Below are 20,470 nucleotides of genomic sequence, written 5' to 3'. Positions count from 1 at the left end.
TCCATCACACAAGCTATTTATACAGTCAGCTCACAACAACAATGTAATATTGAAGTCTGTAATCACTTAAATACCACTTTAGTAATTCACAAAAATCAACATATCTTGGATGTAGAAGTTTATAAACATCACTGAAATCAATCACGCTCAATCAGTTGTGGATGAATCCCTTTTGCAATCTATTAAAAATAAAATCAATAAAGACATTCAAGAAGAGGAAATTCAGCAGAAATTTTTTGGACGTTCAACTAAATATCATGATGTTTTCTCCACTACGGATGGATCCATAGGTAAAACAGATGTCATAGAACATCAAATAAGGTTAAAAGACAAGCAGAAAATTATCTATGTACCCTCATACAGACTCCCTATGAAATTCCAGAATGAGATATATGATGAAGTAGGTAAAATGCTAGAAGAAGGAGTCATTAGGAAATTGACCAGCTCTTATAATTTTCCATTAATAGTTGTACCGAAAAAAGATCGAACATGGTGTATCTGCGTAGACTTCCGTAGATTAAATGAGGAAACGATCCCTGATCGATTCCCAGTGCCATGTACTGACGATATTTTATCTTTGCTAGGTCAGAACAAATATTTTACCAGCTTGGACTTACTTAAAGGTTTTCACCAGATATCATTAGAAGAAAATAGTATCCCATACACTGCCTTCAGCACAGCCAGGGGACATTATGAATTTTTGCGTATGCCTTTTGATTTACGTTGTGCTCCCATAACATTTACTAGAATGATTAACATAATGTTTGGAGACTTGTTAGGGGACATATTGCATGCCTATATGGACGACCTTGTAATCTTTTCTAATACCTTAGAAGAACATCTACGTAAACTGGAACTAGTGCTACAGAGATTAAGACATCATAACTTAATGGTAAAGATTAGTAAGTGTGAATTCTTCAAAACAGAATTAGTCTATTTATGTTTTACGGTGTCTAGCCAAGGTCTTAAAGTAGTCCACGATAAGGTGTCAGCTATCCGTAACTTTCCGATACCTACTAATGTCAAGGGAATACAGTCATTTCTGTGGCGTAGTGGATATTACAGGCATTTTATATGCAATTATTCAATAATAGCCGCTCCCCTAACTGATCTTACGAAGAAGGGCGTAGATTTCATATGGTATGAGCAGCATCAACAGGTGTTTAATACCTTGAAAGATGAAGCGTGTAGTTCTCCTATCTTAAAATTTCCTTACTTCTGTAAGCTATTCTTCATTGCAACAGATGCCTCAGACCTAGGAGTAGGTGGGGTATTGCTTCAGCAATATGATAAACAGTTTTTCCTGATACCTTTTTATTCACGTAAACTGAGACCTTCCAAAAGTAAATACGCAGTAATAGACAAGGAAGGGCTAGCTATTGTTAATTCACTAGTGCATTTTAAGTTCATAATATACGGTTATCCCGTCAAGGTTCTTATTGATCATAAGCCCCTAACCGACTTCTTTAAAGGCTTTAGTCACAGCCCCAAACGAACTCGGTGGCATTTGATCATCCAAGACTTTGGTGCTAGGATCGGGTATTTACCTGGAAAAGCAAATATCATTGCTGATGCATTATCACGCAGCCCAGTGTCATCTTGTACGGAGCCATTAGCTGAATTATTAGATATATCAACATCCATGCCTATTGTTAAAACTGTATCTGAACAGGAAGATCTGGGCTGGAGCGCTGAACTAATACAGACTGAGCAAAGAAGAGATCAGAAATTAGAAAAAATCATAAATGCTTTGAACGGAAATCCTAAGGAAAAGGAATATGTAAAGTATACGCAGCAGAATTATATAATTAAAAATAATATTCTGTGTATATCTGTGACAAGGAAAACCCGCAATACACCACAGGTGACTAACAACCAAGTAGTGGTACCAATCTCACTTATACCCAGTGTACTAAATTGGTTGCATCCAAATCCATTGCATGGACACCCGGGGTTCTCCATAATGTCACAGAAAGCCAAATAATTATTTTATTGGCATACGATGCTTACAGATATAAAAAAGCACATAGCTAATTGTCGCACATGTCAGGAAAACAAAGGGCACACGAAAACACCTGTTAGCCTAGGGGCTTATCCCATGCCCAATCAACCCTTTGAAAGAATACTTTTAGATCTATTAACAGGATTTTACGAGTCAGACAGAGGAAATAAGCACCCCATAGTAATCATAGATGCTTTGACTCGATATACAGAACTGATAGCGCTTAAAACTAAAACTGCGACCGAATGCACTGGGAAGTTTTACGAGTGCTACATTTGTAAACATGGAATTCCACACATGTTAATCTCAGATTCGGGTGGAGAATTCAATAATCATTTCCTTAACTCATTGTGTGAATTCCTTAGCATAAAGAAAATCAGTACCATGATCTATCACCCTGAGTCGAATGGGCTAGTGGAAAGAGCGAATAGGAAGGTTTTAAACATATTAAGAGTCACACTAGGGGGCTCAGACCCCAACTGGGATATTGCAATACCTGCGGTACTAAGTACGCTGAATCACTCATATCACGTATCTATTAAAATGTCGCCGCACGAGGCATTGTATGGTTCCCCAGCTAGAACGCCTTTCCATGTATTAACACCTACAACTAATTTATCAAATCCTTTAAAGGAAGTTATAAATGCAAGCATAAGTCGATATGATACCCTTCGAAAGAATTTAGAAGAATCACAAATTATAATGAAAAGGAATCATGATAAAAAAGCGAAGCCAACTAGAACATATACAGGTAAATGTACGTAAAGGACTCAATTACAAACTGACACCTAAGTTTGAGGGCCCATTTAACATTTTGGAAACATTAACGGCCAATAGATTTAGAGTTCAAAATGTATCCCAACCCACTGACCACTGATGAGAGAATTATACCATTGGCTCACATAAGAAATTGAAATAAGAGAGAAGGAACTGAGGGAAATTTTTGTATCTATGAAACTTGTATAATATTTGTATGTAAACATTTTTTTTCCTTCTTAATACAGTAGTAATTACATATATTTTTCTCATTGCAGGTCTCCAAAATGAAGTTTTTATTGTTAGGAGTGATATTCTTCGCTCAGACATTTTTTTCGTGTGGGAAGCGCCCTAAAACTAAAATATATAGATTTTAAATATGGCACTATAGTAGAGAGAACAGAAGAAATTTTTATTACAGCAAGCAATATAATTATAGAAGTAAATATGCAAGGTATTTTCCTCCCAGAGAATGACGTCACTAGCTTAAAGAGCGACCTTTCAAGGTTTTCTGCTTCATTAAATGAAATGCATAAACGACATTTTCCTTTTAATACAGAGAGTTCGCTTGCACCAACACTAAGCGTAGCAGAAATGCTATCATACGACTTTCAAAATAAGACTGACGAGGCAGAAGCTCTGACTCGTGACCTTCTGATGTGGACAGTGAGACACACTAACCTTGAAAGACGTAACCCGTTAATTTTTGCTGCACTAAACATCTTTGGATCTGTTGCAAGTTTAGGCTTAGGAATTTCAAATCGTCTTAAAATCAGTAATCAAAATAAGAAAATTTAGTTTTTAGAACATGAAAACGAACTAGTCTTATCAGAACTAAGGAATCAATTAACATCAATTAACCAAATAATGAGTTTGGTGAACGAACATTTTAGTAATATCAGTCAGATTATGGAAGTACAAAACTTGCTGGCAACATTAACGTATTATAATTCAAAAATAGATCATATCCATACTAAAATTTCACATTTTATTGAGAAATCAAGACTATGTGGAAGCTATTACGTTAGCAACTAAAGGTGTTTTATCACCGCATCTCTTGACAATAAAAGACCTAACGTTAATTTTGGAGAACCGACGGAAGAAAATAGGTTATGTTCCTTTGTTAGATGCCCATAGGTTAGAATTTTATTATAGCCTAATTACAGTAAGCGTTGAAAATTACAGGATCATGATTACAGTTCCTTTTGATTCTTCCGATGCCTGGCAATCATACAAAATATCACCATTTCCAACTTTCATGACGAACAACTCAAGTCCAGTAATATCCAGTTTGACAGGACACTTATTCATTTCCCCTGATAAGGAAACATATACGGTCATTAGAGACTTAGATAAATTAGCTCACTGTTCAGAAGCAATGAATAATAAAGTATGTACAGCTGACTCCTTTGAATTCCATCATATATCAATGGATTCATGCTAGTTAGGTATAGTGCTAAACGGTGCTCTCTCTCATACATATGAAGATTGTCTGAAAAAAACTTTATCCTTTTGACGATAATAAGTTCTATTGCAGATTGAACAACGGCTCGTGGATACGATACGACAAGGCCGGCTACAATGTATCATGCCCGGATGGATCCACGTCCCACTCCCAGGTCTTCGTTGCAGCTGAAGGATGCATCGGTACGTCCACGAATTACACGGTCCAAGGAATTAACACTATCATCAGGGAACGGACCTACTTCGCGAATTTCATGTGGACCACTACAATCAAATCCTTACCTCTCCCATACAACGCACGAGTGGCTAATCGGTTGATGAAATTAACCAAGATGGACCACCCTTCACCGACTTATGCAGAGGGGAATCTTCATTTCTACGTGTTGCTGGCATCAATCAGCGTTACTGTGATGATTTTTATCGCCGTTAACATCTTTGTTTGGCGTGGTTAAGGCAAAAACAGGTGGAGCTCAAGAGGAACGTTTTGCCATGTCCAGACAACACTTCAATTGCTTTGAAAGCATTTGCATTTAGAGCCGTTTGAAATTGACCATTTCACTTGACTCGGGGGGAGGGGGGGTAAAATTGTCTGGAACTGTGAAGTGTATGAAAAGTAGTCAGTACACTAGTAATATGTAGTTGAAGAGACTCCAGGACATTGCATCTTATAAACATTTTTAAAAAGTGTTTTTTTGAGCACCTAATAAAATATTGTAGCCCTAGATGTTTTTAAAAAAAAAAAAAGTATCTTTTGGGGATCTAATAAAATATATAATCCCTATATATATATATATATATATATATATATATATATATATATATATATATATATATATATATATATATATATATATATATATATATATATATATATATATATATATATATATATATATGAAACCGTGGTGCGTGTACGTAGCCTACCAGGAATTTTTTTTTGTGTGCACATTAATAACAACATTGATGAAATTGTATCTTTACCAAGGTAACAAATATTCTTTATCAGTTAACAACTAAGGTAACAACTATTCTTTAACAAGTTACCAATTCATATGTACCTTAAATTTTTTTTAGGGTACCTCATAATCATTTGCTAGCAATATGCCATATATAGATCTGTATTTTCCATGCATTTTTCTTTGTTTTTGACGATGTCCGTTAGGTATGTATTTTTTTTAACATATACCTTTTGGCATATTCATCCTTAATCACATGTTTATGACTATGACTAAAATATATATCCAGTCACACTCCTAGGAAACATATTTTTAACGTAATTTTAAGTTCAAATACTTGAAGGTAGCTGTCCGAGCTAATGTAATGATAATACATTGATAAACCCATGACCCAAGGGATCATAGGAGAGTTGCAGTGTGAACGACAGCCATAACAGGATGCGAAAGTAAGACCAAGCTAAATCATTGCATAGGTAACATTTATTTATGTATTGTCAACATGTCACAAGCATCCCGTGAGAAACAGTTGACCTTTTGATCTCGACACTGGAACCAGATGGCTTCCGATTATAATCCAATGTAATCATATTTGTAATAAATGCTGAGATAACTAATGTTACGTTATCAACGCAAACCTATGTTAAACCAGTTCTACTTATCTTTTCATACGGAATGGTCTTCCGACCAAACCATCCATACTCCAGTGATGGAGTTAACAATAAATTTGTTTAAAGTTAATTAAACTTTGACTTACTTCAAGAAGTAACCTAACACTCTAAATAATTCTATATCACATTGAAGAGATATGAGACAGAACCACGAATGTTTGCGTATAACATTCCTACACCAACATATATATATATATATATATATATATATATATATATATATATATATATATATATATATATAAACCTCTCTCTCTCTCTCTCTCTCTCTCTCTCTCTCTCTCTCTCTCTCTCTCTCTCTCTCTCTCTCTCTCTCTCTCTATATATATATATATATATATATATAAATATATATATATATATATATATATATATATATATATATATATATATTTATATATATATATATATATATATATATATATATATATATATATATATATATATATATATATATATATATATATATATATATATATATATATATATATATATATATATATATATATATATATATATATATATATACAGTATACATATTGTTACAAAGCTGGTCTAGTTTAAAGTAGATATTTTTTCATGTATTTCATTTGTGTTTCAAGGAGGTGCATAGCCAGCTAGTAAGGTGAGTTCCTCTCTTGTACTTTTCAGGAATTGTATGTAAATTACATAAGACTTTCGTCACTCATTTCATTGTACTTTTCTTTCAAGTCAGTGTATGTAAATTTATGTTATTTTTAGAAATTACCTTTTTTTTACGTATTTTGTTATGAAGTCTTATGTAATCTTTTGTAGGGAACAATAAGAGGTTTGGCAATAAGGACTTATGTAATTTTTATGTTTTAACGAGTTATTGTGTCATGCTTGCGAGAGATTACTCAGTTTTTATATTTTCCATGTGATTAGAATGTTCCTGAAAACCCCCAGAGCTAGTGTGACCTTGTTTTTAATGTTCCGATGAGTAATTGGGCGGAGTTAGTTTGGAGAGAGTTATCTCACTTGTTTGATGGTATTCATCTGTTACTTGAGTAGTTGGCAACTATGGCGCTGTAAGCACTGCCCAAAATCTTCTAGATCATATAAGTGCTGGTGTGGTATGAAATTTTGGAACGGGCTTTGTGAAATTCAGGATAAAACAGAGAAGTGTACTTATATTACTATCTGGTCGGAAGCCTCATGTGAGCTAAAACCTGTAAGAGTATCGGATACGTTTATGTAAATTTCTTGGAGAGTATAATCATTAGAGTTAAAGGTTAACTATTGCCATTAATTATCAAAATTAAACATTTCTATAAGTTAACTTCCACTGAAAAAAAATTGATTGTATGATTTTCTTAATTATCTTTTTTTTGTCTTAATCTAGGGTTTTGTTCAGATTTAATATATCAGTTATCATTTTTTTTTTTTTTTAGAATTTTCTGTATTAATGTGTGTATTATTTCGATCACTAGTATTTCTTATAAAGCTCTCTCGTAATCCCTGACTAAGAATCAAAGTAAGTGGTTATTTTGAATAGTCCAAGTAATTGTTTTGAATGTACTTAAGAGATCTTTTGATTTTCAGTGTTGGTATGTATTGCCGTCTGAGAATTATATAATTTTCTGAGAGCTTGGGTATTAATTTTTTTAAATATAACAGATTTCTGTAAAAGTAAAAAGGCGAGTTTGGAACTCGGGATGTTATGTAATTTGCCAGCCGTAATATATAATAATATATACACACAAATACGTAAGTGTGCATATATGATATATATACTTTGTTTATATATATATATATATATATATATATATATATATATATATATATATATATATATATATATATATATATATATATATATATATATATATTACTTGCTAAGCTACATCCATAGTTGGAAAAGTAGGATGCTATAAGCCCCAATAGGGAAAATATCCCAGTGAGGGAAGGAAAAAAAGTAAAGTAGAATATTCTAAGAAAAGTAGCATTAGAATGAATATCTATAGACAGTAAACTATAAAGATTTTAACAAAAGAAAAGGAAGAGAAATAAGATAGAATGGTGTGCTAGATTGTACCCTCAAGCAAGAGAACTCTAACCCAAGGCATTGGAAGACCATGGTACAGAGGCTATGGCACTACCGAAGTCAAGAGAACAATTTGTTTGATTTTGGAATTTCCTTCTCCTTGAAGAGCTGTTTACCATAGCTGAAGAGTCTCTTTTACCTTTACCAAGAGGAAAGTAACCACTGAACAATTACAGTGCAGTAACCCTTTAAGTGAAGAAAAATTGTTTGGTAATCTGTGTTGTCAGGTGTATAAGGAGAGAGGAGAATATGTAAAGAATAGGCCAGACTATTCGGTGTGTGTGAATAGGCAAAAGGAAAATGAGCCGTAACCAGAAGGAAGGATCCAGTTTAGTACTGACTGGCCAGTCAAAAGAACCCATAACTCTCTTGCGGTAGTATCTCAACAGGTGGCTGGTGCCCTGGCCAATCTACTATATATATATATATATATATATATATATATATATATATATATATATATATATATACTAACATCCTTCTGAATGGAATTCAATTACTTCTTCCCATTATTGATTCAATGTTCCAGTTATTAGATTAAAATTTTCATATTCAACAAGCCTAATAGTAACGTTTCATGCATATTTTCCTATTTAGATTATTTTTAGAGATCTAAAATCGTCTCTGTTTTCTCCCTTTGTCACAGGGCACTTGGGGTACATAAAATAGAATTTTGATAAAAATAGAATTAAAAGTGTTACTTACTATGCTCTCCTAAATACATTTTATAAAATTGTGTAATGTGGTAGAAAAATGTAGTAGCATATATTGTTTTTAAGAAACTAAATATCTAAAATATTTGACTTATCATGAAATTACTATATCAGTTATTGTCTTACCTTTTTTTCTGTCTCGAGGATCACACCAAGTTAGAAGACCCTTCCCAACCATTTCGACGGACTTAATCACAATCTCTTGAATGTCATATTTCAATTTCATCACATTCTTTCCATCTACAAACACCTGAGAGTGAATCATGCATTAGTAATTGTTATCTGGAACACATTAAGCAAAGCATAATAGTCTTCCCTTTTCATTTTAGAAAGGGTAGATTTAAGTTATAATCCTTTTAGTTTCCTTAGACTTGTAAAAACTTCGAATTCTGACGTCAACTTGCGTAAACAAATCAGTTAATTAACATACAGGAAATGTAATTTTCGGCTCTTCTCTTTATTTCTACTAATAAACAACTAGGATGATCTTCTACAGCTAATTAAATCTCTTCTTCTCTTTAGTGGTTAAATAAACTATATGTGTGTTCTTTTTAATCATGGTTACCCATACAAATAACAACTGTGTAGACCCCAGTTCATTTTACTGAATGTAAGACTAGCGGGGCACTGACAGTGCTTATGCTGTGTCACAGACTTGTCTTGAGGATGATGAGAAACCTTATTAATATCATTGATATTGCAAATCAAGCTGGCAACCAAGTTACAAAATCAAATGCTACATATTTAAGGGCTCTATTAAGGAAACCGCCATTTTCAGGCAAGATACGGAGAAGGAAAGAGTAAACTATAAAAGAAATAACAAAACATTGAAAAGTTAAAATGATAAAGTAACTTAAAAACCGATATGAAGTAAACTATGAAACGAGGAAAATGGAATTAATTTCCTTGTTGGTTTATATAGTTTTACAGAACGTGGAAGCAAACATGATTACACATGGAATTCAGTAATGGTGATTACAGATAATACCGATTCTGATAAACTTGGGTCTGGTTACCCAGTTAGCAAAGTTGGCCAGATCGTTGCTTGGGAGAAACCATCAAAGACATACGCAATAGTGACATGGCCACATGTTGTCTAATATAATATTAGGATGAGTATGTGGCCATTATCCGTTAACATATCCTTGAATTACAGTTATATCTACACAAGGAATTAGGAAGTAAATTAAGGATTGTTGTCTGTACTTTTGTGTGCTGATGATTGGTAAAAACTTCGCTCCTTTGGGTTGAACATTAATAAATAGTGTAAGATGAAAATTAGCCAAAGAAGAATTTCTGATCTGCAGAAAGACTTGAATTATCATAATACTTCATTCCGCAATATTTAGGTTAATAACTGTACCTTTTACTGGCAGAATTTAGCAAACGCATAAACACTACTTGGTGGAAGACCAGGCATCAAAGTGATGAAGACTATAAGGAAGAAAAATTACTCGGGATTTCAACTTTGTTCACCAAAGAGGAAGATTTACTATTACTTTCAGTTTGGGAGTTTAAGGCCCTTCACAAAGTCAGTTGAATATATTTTCTTTTCAGAAACTTTCAGTAAGTTTTGGGGTTTACGACGGAAGCATGATATTGTTCTATGTCGAACAAGGTGCTAACTGTGGTACGCATATCTAAATTAATTGACACACCAAAGCTTATCGTTTGTCTCATTATAATTCCTCGCTGGCTTGAATAGGTTAAACGTTCCAGTCTGTAAAATTCAGTTTCTTAATTAGATTTATTAGCATTATTTTTAACAAACTTATGTTTTCCAGTATGTGAGTTTATTCCGTTTTTATTTATACAGAAATTTACACTAGTTTTCAAAGAAGAAGAAGAGGTCACTTGCATGGCGCAAAGCTAAAGATGGCAGTGAAGAATTACACTCTCCTCACCTTCTTTCACAGATGAGTGTTAGAGATACAAGTGGCTTTAGCGTCAGCTGGATGCAACCGAAAGGCTAACCGAATTTCAGATCTGATCATTATCCCCTGAGTCGGGACAGTTCCCTCACTCACCATTAAAGTCGCCATAGGTTATAAATATGTTTTATAGTCTAAGGATTGCACTAAGTGCAGTCTCTAGAAGGCACTCAAAGAGATAATCATCAATGAAGAAATTAATGTAGTCCTGTTATTATTATTATTATTATTATTATTATTATTATTATTATTATTATTATTATTATTATTATTATTATTATTATTATTATTATTATTATTATTAGCTAAGCTACAACCATAGTTGGAAAAGCAAGATGTTATAAGCCAAAGGGCTCCAACAGGGAAAAATTTCCCAGTGAAGAAAGGAAATAAGGAAATAAATAAATGATATAAAAAATAATGAAAATTAAAATAAAATCATTCAAAAACATTAACAACATTACAACTTATTTAATTTATAAACTATAAAAAGACTTATGCAAGCCTGTTCAACACAAACCTTTGTTACGAGTTTGTACTTCTGGAGTTCTACTGATTCAACTACCCTTTTAGGAAGCCTCATGACGGAGAAGACCTGATTATTAGAATTATCTGTATACCTAGAATTGAGAACAGGATGGAACTTTCCAGGAAGATCTGGATGTAAAGGATGGTCAGAATTATAAAAAATCTTATGCAACATGCATGATGAACTAATTGAACGACGGTGCAAAAGGTTAATATCTAGATCAGGAATAAGAAATTTGATAAACCGTAAGTTTCTGTCCAACAAACTAAGATGATAATCAGCAGCTGGAGACCAGACAGGAGAGCAATACTCGAAACAAGGTAAAATGAAAGAATTAAAACACTTATTCAGAATAGATTGATCACCGAAAATCTTGAAAGACTTTCTCAATAAGCCAATTATTTTTTGCAATTGAAGACACAGACCTAATGTGTTTCTTAAAAGTAAATTTGCTGTCGAGAATCACACCTAAAATTTTAAAAGAGTCATACAAAGTTAAATAAACATTATGAATGCTGAGATCCGGATGTTGAGGAGCCACAGTCTTTGACGTATTTACAATCATACTTTGATTTTTGTTAGGATTCAACTTCATACCCCGTAATCTGCACCATGTACTAATTTTAGCTAAATCTCTATTAAGGGATTCAGCAACCCCAGATCTACATTCAGGAGATGGAATTGATGCAAAGAGAGTAGCATCATCTGCATATGCAACAAGTGTTTTTTCTAGATCAAACCACATGTCATGCGTTTATAATATGAAAAGTAATGGGCCAAGAACCCTACCCTGAGGAACACGAGATATCACATTCCTATACTCACTCTGGTGCCCATCAACAACACCTCTTTGTGATCTATTACTTAAAAATTCCATAATGATGCTACGACACGACCCACCCACTCCCAACTGTTTGAGTTTGAAAACAAGGGCCTCATGATTAACACGGTCAGAGGCAGCACTAAAATCAAGGCCAATCATATGAACTTCCTGACCACAATCAAGGGATTTTTGTACAGCATTGGAGATTGTAAGAAGGGCATCAAATGCTACAAGGCCTTTACAAAAACCAAATTGCGAACTAGGGAACAGATGATTACATTCAACAAACCTATTGAGACGTTCAAAAACCTTAGATAATACGGGAGTTATGGAAAATGGGCGGTAATCAGTTGGACTTGAGCTACCACAAACACATTTACTTAGTGGAGTAACAATACAAATTCTCCAACAAGTGCTAAAAGCTCCTCTTCTTGCTAACTTGCGCAAGATAACAGATTACTTTGGAGGTAAGAAATCTACAGTCTTTATAAAAAACAAAGGAAAAATACCATTTGGATCTACACCTCCATAAACATCCAGGTCCATCAAGAGAGATTTAATTTCACGAGATAGAAAAACTAAACTAGTTAGTTTAGCCTCAGGAAAACAGGAATGAGGAAGTTCGAGATTCTCATTACTCTGCTTGCTGTCAAACACATCTGCCAAAAGGGTTGCTTTTTCTTTAAGACAGTGAGTAACAGAGTCATCTGGTTTAAGTGAAGGGGGAATTGTTGCATCTACATCGAAGTGTGCAGATTTAAGGGTAGTCTACCACTTACGCTCCTGGGTTGTACAAGAAAGGGTTTCTTTTCTGGTTAAATTGTATTCTTTCTCAGTTGAAGCATAAACTCTCTGAGCAAAAGATCAAAGCTGAGTATAGTTATTCCTGGTCAAATCTGATGTATTACCCTTACAAAGATGATACGCTTCTTGCTTCTCCAAATAAGCACGTGTATAATCATCATTGAACCATGGTTTGTCCTTCACTTGGAACCTTAGTACACGAGAAGGGATACTACTATCAATTATGCTGACTAGATTCTCATTCAAAGGGACTACAGGATCTACACTACTATACAATTGCGACCAATTCAAGCCCAAAACATCATGCAAAATCAAATTCTAGTCTGCTTCACCTTCTTCTATATAGAATTCCATGACAATTACTCACACACACAAACACACACACACTCACACGCATATATATATATATATATATATATATATGTGTGTGTGTATATATATGTATATATATATATATATATATATATATATATATATATATATATATATATGTATATATATATATATATATATATATATATATATATATACATATATATATATATATATATATATATATATATATATATATATATATATATATATATATATATATATATATATATATATATATATTGTATATATACACAAACACGCAGTTCTGGGGTGTTAAGTGGAAGTGTGGGTATCAATCGTTGGGAGAGAACTCTGTCATAGTTTAAAAAAAGAGACATTGAAATAGAAGATTCAGGAGATACTTAACAAACTACACACTGGAGGTTAGGAAATGAAAATTTAAGATAATAAGCATTGAAAACCAAATTACTAAACAAAGGCAGTTTATTAAATCAATCCTAAGGACATGGTTAAATTCTAGTACTATCAACTAAACTAGAGAACAGAAACAGAATAAGATTAGTAAAGAAAACTGTAGGTTTAACTTACACATTTATAGAAATATCATATTTGAAAGGTCTTATATGATGTCACTAATGACCGATGATAATAGTCTCTAATGTAATCTTCTACATTATGTAACCAGGGAAGTACTGGTGAAAATTAAATTCAAAAGGATTTCATTGTCCCAATAATCTGCTTTACAGCTTTCGCTCTCTTAATATGCTTCCATATCTACCACTTGCAAAGGAAACAAGTGTAAGAAAATGAGGAAAATTGATCGTAGTGTGCCCAGAGGTGAAGTGAAACTAAGATAGCAATCAGAGTTAATTGCAATATCTCAGAAGTGACAAGAGCTGCAAATAGCTAGCTGGACAAGTGTTCCCATTAACTATATAAAAAGATGCTTTCAGGAGCTGATATCTAAAACTTTGATACAGTTAATAAAATAATGTTATGTGTGACATGACTTAGTTTCTAGCTCCCTTTTTTCTTAACCTTAAAAGTGAGGATTTGAAGTACTTAACTCGGTGAGGATGGATCCTACACTTGGAATCCCAAAGCTACGACTACGGAACTATTCAGTTTGGTTTTTAATTTCCTGTTCTATAGCTGGCTGGCTGTTACTAATCTATTCAGTGCTCGCTTTACATTAATGAGTAGATTCTAAAAAGGGAATTAGGCGTACAATAGAAGTCCCAAAAGGAAAACTCAGATTATGTTTGTTAAGAGAAACCATAGACTATTAAGAAAGAAGATAAAATTAGCTTCAAAGAGTATTTGCTAGAATACTGCCTCTGCTACATAGAAAAAAATAGTCTTTTACTATTTTACTTTTTACTTACTTTGACGGCTGCTTTTCAGGTCCCATACAGCAGGGGAACTCCACTCTCTATCGGACATCCACTGTAATTTTATCTTGTTCGTTCAGAGTATTCAACATATCATATCACATATTGCTAATTTACTGTTAAATCCTCACTGTCAAATGACTTATGGAATAAGTAAGTCTTCAGTTTCCTCTTGAAAGCCTTAATGTTTTCGGTCATTCGGATGTCTCGTGGGAGCTTATGTATAGTCTCGGGGCTATATATTTAAAGGCTCTGGAGCCTACAGTAGACACATTTTTGGGCTCAAACCATGTCGTCCTGATGGAAGTTCCTCATTTGCAGCTTCTACTATGGATATTTCTCCCAGTGATATACCAAAGACATTTTACTTTAGAGGTAAGAACAGAGTTCTCACCTCTGGAGTGAATATCCTTAGATATATTGTGTATAAATCAGGGACGTGTTAATAACAAGCCATGGTTATCCTTCCCCGAATAGAGTTAACCTTGTCTCGAAGGATAAGGGATAGGGTGGGAAATGTGGGTGAGAGAGCCGTTACAACTCCCGATCTCGAAGATGTGCTATTACTAACACCTTCCTGTTGATCCATTCCCTTTCGCAGCGCCATCTTTGCCGTTCGCTTGGAGAGTTTCTGCTAGCTTTCATAGGTTCTTCCTTATCAACTAAGTTGAGTATCCACCCTATCGTGTGTTGAAGAATTTTGTGTCTCCACCAAGTTCCTTTTATTATGTTGCATGCTTTTTTGTTCCGAAGCTGGCAGGTTTTCGGCGGCATTTATCATGTCGTCAAACTCTCAGATATCATTATTAGTTACTTAGTCATTTAATTTTGGAATATGTTATTTTATCATTCTAAAGTGTGGTATGTATATGGTATCCCCCCATCCTTTCTTGGTGTTTCGTATATGTTTTTATAAGCATTGGCGTAGGCTAGTCTACCCTAGCCAGCGGCCATGCCTGGTAAATGTTCTCTAGTGCACCACTCCCTTCTTTCACTAAACCTTATATGTTGGGTGAGGCCGTCTATCCTCCTACACTGTCGATTTGTCACAGCGGGAAGCTGCGGTCTTGAAGGTCCTTTTGGGAGTTGGATAGTGTTCTCAGTTAACCTAGTGTGAGTGCTTCTCACTTCCCCTTACCCGATATGTTTGGCGAGGCGGCACAGGTCTCGGGATCCTGTTACCCGTGTGTACTTATGTCTACCCATTAGAACATCTTACCCCAATTCTGATGCTGATTTGTAGACCTCCTTGTGCCACCTTAACCATCATTAGGCTTCTCTCTTAGTCTTTGGTAGGCTATGCCTGGTTGTGAGGACTTGTCCTCTGTGCTCTATCACGGCAACCCCTTGAGACACTATTGTTGTTCCATGTGGCTGTTGGGCCTTACTGCCATGCTGCCTCACCATTTTCTGAGTCTCCTATCACCACCCCTCCTGCCCCCTTTCTCGTACCTGTTATTGTGCCTACTTGTAGGCTATCTTTCCTGGCCCAGGTAGATGAGATTTTCTTCTCCCAAGCTGATATCTCTCTGCCGCCTTAGAGTCCACCCTTGGGTGTTTCTCTGCCCCTTCCCCTTCCAAGTTAGGCCATAAAATGACTGTACCAGAACTATGTTTCTCTTGTCTAGTTATCTCACCCTAGCTTTTGAGCTTTCCCTCATCTGCTAGGAGGCTAGGCTTGCCTACATAGTTCTGCCACGGCCTAACCCTATCTAGGCATAGAGTTCGTACCCCTTGGGTCACTCCTCTGCCGCCTTGGCAGTGCTTGTCCTATGTCTGCAGCCTCTCTTCCTGTGCTATATCCCTCTAACTCCCTTGCCAGGTTAGCCTATCTAGGCAGAGGTGCTGTCTTCTGTCTTTGCTTCCTGTGTTGTCAGCTTGAGATATCCCTCTAGCTATGGAGTCCTAACTCCCTTGATGGGTTAGCAAATCTAGACAGAGGTGCTGCCTCATGTCTCTGCTTCCAGTCTTGTCAGCTTGAGTTCTTCTAGCACTGGCTGGGTGTTGGCTATGGGTCATGCCCTCTGCTGCCTCAGCTGCAGCCTTAGACTAGTCATCTGGTTTTTCTTATCCCACATCCGAGAAACATTGTCCTCTGGAGTTGTCGATTGGATCCTACCTTGTTTTCAGAACACCCTTTGAATTTTCAATTCTTAGCATCCTGGCCGTCTTGTTCGGCTTTCATTATCTTATGGGCTACCCTCCCACTTTGTGTAAGTTAATGATAATGATCAGGTTCTGGCTGGTTCTCTTAATATCTACCTTTCACTCCTGTACTTCTCCTGAGTGTGGAGCCTTCCCTTGGCATTGTCCACTTTCCCCCTCTTGACTTGCTGTGCGTCTTCTGCCTTGTGTTGACATGCCTGGGGTATTGACAGGTCATTCTTTTCTGGCTAATAGAAATAGTTGCCGCCTCCTAGCCGCTGCCACCTTGAGGGCAGCTGTTGCTGGTCTAGTCAGTACGATGAGTGAGCTTGCCTACTTAAGCAGTTTTGATAGACCTACTCACGAGGTTAGGGTGTTTCTTTGATGTGATCCTTTCCTCCATATTCCTACCACACTGTCATTATGTTTTGCTTCATAAATCATTACAGATTTCCGAGTTGTTTGGCATGTCCTCGATTATATTTTAGTTTTAGCCATTCTTTAGGTGTAGGCTCATATAGAATAGGATATAAATTTTTTTTTTTTCATAATTTCAAGAAGGTATGATATTTTAATGATGCGGTATTCATTTAAATTTCTTATCTTTACAGGTCGCTGATGACATGGAGTATCTGCAGTCTGGGACCCTACTGACTGCAAGGTTTGCATGGATCTCCTTCAAGCTGGCTTTTACGCCACTGACGTCTCCTTGGATGTCCAAGATCGAAGTCAGAAGATGCTCAGACACTGGGTAAGAGGCTTCCAGAAGAGCTTTTGACAAGGTTCCCCTTATCTTCCTTCTCTGGAACTGAAGGACCTCTTTCTCAAGACTGAGGTGTCCTCCGATTTTGGTCACCAGTTACCGACGGTCCAACTACCACCGGTACCAGCAGATGATGAAGGCTGAGACGCTCTGCAAGTCATGAGCCTGGGCATGGACGACATGTCTACTACTTCTGTTTCATCACAGAAGGAGAGGATCCAGCTGACCACGGAAGCCTTGGAAAAATCATTGGGTGCACATCAGGTGAGTTCAGCTCCCAATGCCCCTTTACCTTCCACCAAAGCCCCTGCATCTACCTCCACCCCGGTCCTAATATTAAACAAACCTTCGCTACCCAGTAATTTAGAACTAATGACGTCCAAGAGAGCTTTCATGGAAAACTTAACCGCTAAATATGAACGTTCTCAAGTAGATCTAATAGTGAGGAAAGAAACTTTACAACAGGCACCTGCTTCTAAGGCTCTCCTAGCTTTGAGCCTACCAGAATGCACAGTTAAGAACCCATAGCGCTATGCTGAGAATATGGTCTTAACCGAAGGGTTCCTTCATACTGAGGATGTTTTGGGTTCCAAGCCACTTTCGGCCTTGGAATTCTTTTAATCGATTGCTAGCTATCCTTACTGTTACTAAGGCTTATCTCGGAAGTTTTCATAGGGATGATACACTCCCTAAGGAAATGATCATTCTGGATCATAGCAAGGCTCAATCCCATTTGGGTAGGTGGTTGAAGATGACTGAATTCACTAATACCCAACTTTCTGGCTTTGGCAGGAAACAGGCCACTTTTGTGGCCCCCAAAGATACTGCCTTCCTCTTTGCCTCTAAAAGCTTAGAGGCTGTATTGAAAGCAGTAATGGAGAGCAGACCCTTTCCAGTTCTAGATGAATGTAAACCTGTCTCTCTAGCCCTTCCTTATGATTCAAACAATTGGGAGGACGTCCAACATATTTTCACTGCTGGAAAACTAGATAAAGACGTCGGGGGCAAACAATTTAATGAGAAACTGCCTAGGATTCCCGAATCCCTATTGAAGGGAGAACTGGATGCTAAAAAGAGACTTTCTGCCTCTTTATCCTTCCAATCGTATCTAAAGATAATTACTGGAAACTATTCGAAATCTGATCTCTTCCCTGTCATGGCTAAAACTGACCTAATCATGTTTCATAGGGATCTCCATGCTTTCGTTCTAGCCAGAAGAGCATGTAGAGAACATGTCCTAGCTACTGCTACAGTCAGACATGAGCCTAGAAGCTGGTTAAAGAAGTCATGGACAAAGCGGCTCAGGAGAATAAGAGCCTTATTGACAAGTTGGGTATTTCCTCTAAACGAAAATTTACCCCCAATGAAGGCCCTCAACCCAAGGTCAAGAATTCCAGAAGTCACTTCAAAGGAAAGAAACCCTTTCCTATCGCAACAGCATCCGTTGCCGCCGTTCCTCAGACTGTGTGCACGGTCCCCCAGCAGTACGTTTTACAGTCTCCAGCCGTCAACTTGGTGTACGAGAGAGCTACTACCACGTTTCACCCTGCCAAAGCTCATAGGAAGGGCTTCGGTAACAGGGGAAGGTCTGAATGAGGCGGTCGAACTAGAGACCGAGGAACACAAGACGTCTAAAGTTGTAGGTCCTTCGCAACAACAATGAGGAGCTTCCAATAGGGGGATGACTTCACCTGTTCAGGGATCAATGGGAGTTTGATCCATGGGGTCACAGCATAGTCTCAAAAGGGCTATCCTGGAAATGGAGACAGAAACCACCCCTGTTTAAGAGGATCTTTCAACCCACGACCCCCTTTTTGGAGGATTACATTCAGGACTTTCTCAGGAAGGGAGTCATCCATTGCACAGAATCCATGAACTTTCAAGGGCGCCTATTCTGTGTGCCCAAGAAAGATTCAAACACTCTTCGAACTATTCTGGACTTGTTCCCAGTAAACAAATTCATTTTGAACAACTTCCAGATTCTGAATATCTTGCAAATATGGATCTTACTACCCCAGGGGCCTACACCGTCTCCATAGATCTAACAGACGCCTATTGGCATCTTCCAATAGGTCGGCGCTTCTTCTCGTACCTTGGTTTCAGACTGGCAAGATAAGCCTACATATTCAGAGGTATGCCCTTCGGGGTCAGTATAGCTCCAAGGATTTTCACGTAACTAGTTGAGGCTATCGTCCAGCCACTTCGGAACAGAGGCCTTCAGGTGATGATGTACCTGGACGACTGGTTAGTCCGGGCTACAACATAGTCGGAATGTCTTCAAACAGTCCAAGAGGTTATGAACTTCCTACAATATCTGGGCGTCCAAATCAACGTCAAGAAGTCCAGGGTATCTCCAGCTCGGAAATTCTAGTGGCTAGGAATTCACTGGAATCTACAGTCACACACCCTCTCTTTACCACAAAGCAAGAGAAAGGAAATAGCAGACTCTGTCAGGTGCCTACTTCGCTCAAAAGTACCCCCTAGACAACAATAAGAAAGGGTCTTGGGGTCGTTACAATTCACTGCCGTGACAGACCTAATCCTGAAAGCAAGGCTCAAAGATGCCAAGAGAGTCTGAAATTGAAGGGCATCCAATGCTCGGACAGATCTTCGCCACAAAACCCCAGCCTTATTGCGGAAGCAGCTCAAGCCATGGTCCACTACCAAGAGTCTATCGAACGACATCCCTCTTCATTACCCTCCTCCTTCCATGACTATTCACACGGACACCCCGGAAAAAGGTTAGGGAGGACACTCCTCTTCCAAGAGAGTGCTGGGTCAATGGTCGATCGTATTTCAGAAGTTTCACATCAATGTTCTGGAGGCTATGGTAGTGTTTCTGTGTCTGAAGACACTATGCCCAAAGACGAACTCATACGTCAAATTGGTCATTAAAAACAACACAATAGTGCACTGTGTGAGCAGACAGGGCTCCAGATCTCCTCAGATCAACCATGTAATCCTAGCCATTCTCTCTTTAGCAAAAAGGAGGAAATGGCATCTTTCAGCAGAGATCCAAGCCTCAGGAAACAGAATGGTCTCTGGATGTAAAATCATTCTGTTTCATTTTGGAGCTAGTCCCAGAACATTAAATTGATCTCTTTGCGACGAACTTCAACAAAAA

At 36.8% G+C, this 20,470-nt stretch overlaps 1 protein-coding gene across 1 annotated transcript in view; it reads right to left on the bottom strand.

The window, feature by feature from the left end:
• LOC137649735 (uncharacterized) overlaps positions 1–20,470 on the bottom strand; it is an 88,449-nt gene that overhangs the window by 15,519 nt on the left and 52,460 nt on the right. Inside the window, exon 4 of the mRNA XM_068382686.1 lies at positions 8,751–8,874. Within this exon, the coding sequence (XP_068238787.1) occupies positions 8,751–8,874 (124 nt within the window). The remainder of the gene's footprint in view (positions 1–8,750; positions 8,875–20,470) is intronic.

The sequence above is a fragment of the Palaemon carinicauda genome, chromosome 11, assembly GCF_036898095.1.
Source record: "Palaemon carinicauda isolate YSFRI2023 chromosome 11, ASM3689809v2, whole genome shotgun sequence".
Lineage (NCBI taxonomy): Eukaryota > Metazoa > Arthropoda > Malacostraca > Decapoda > Palaemonidae > Palaemon > Palaemon carinicauda.
Note: the sequence above shows the minus strand (reverse complement) of the source record. Positions and strands in the feature narration are given on the sequence as shown.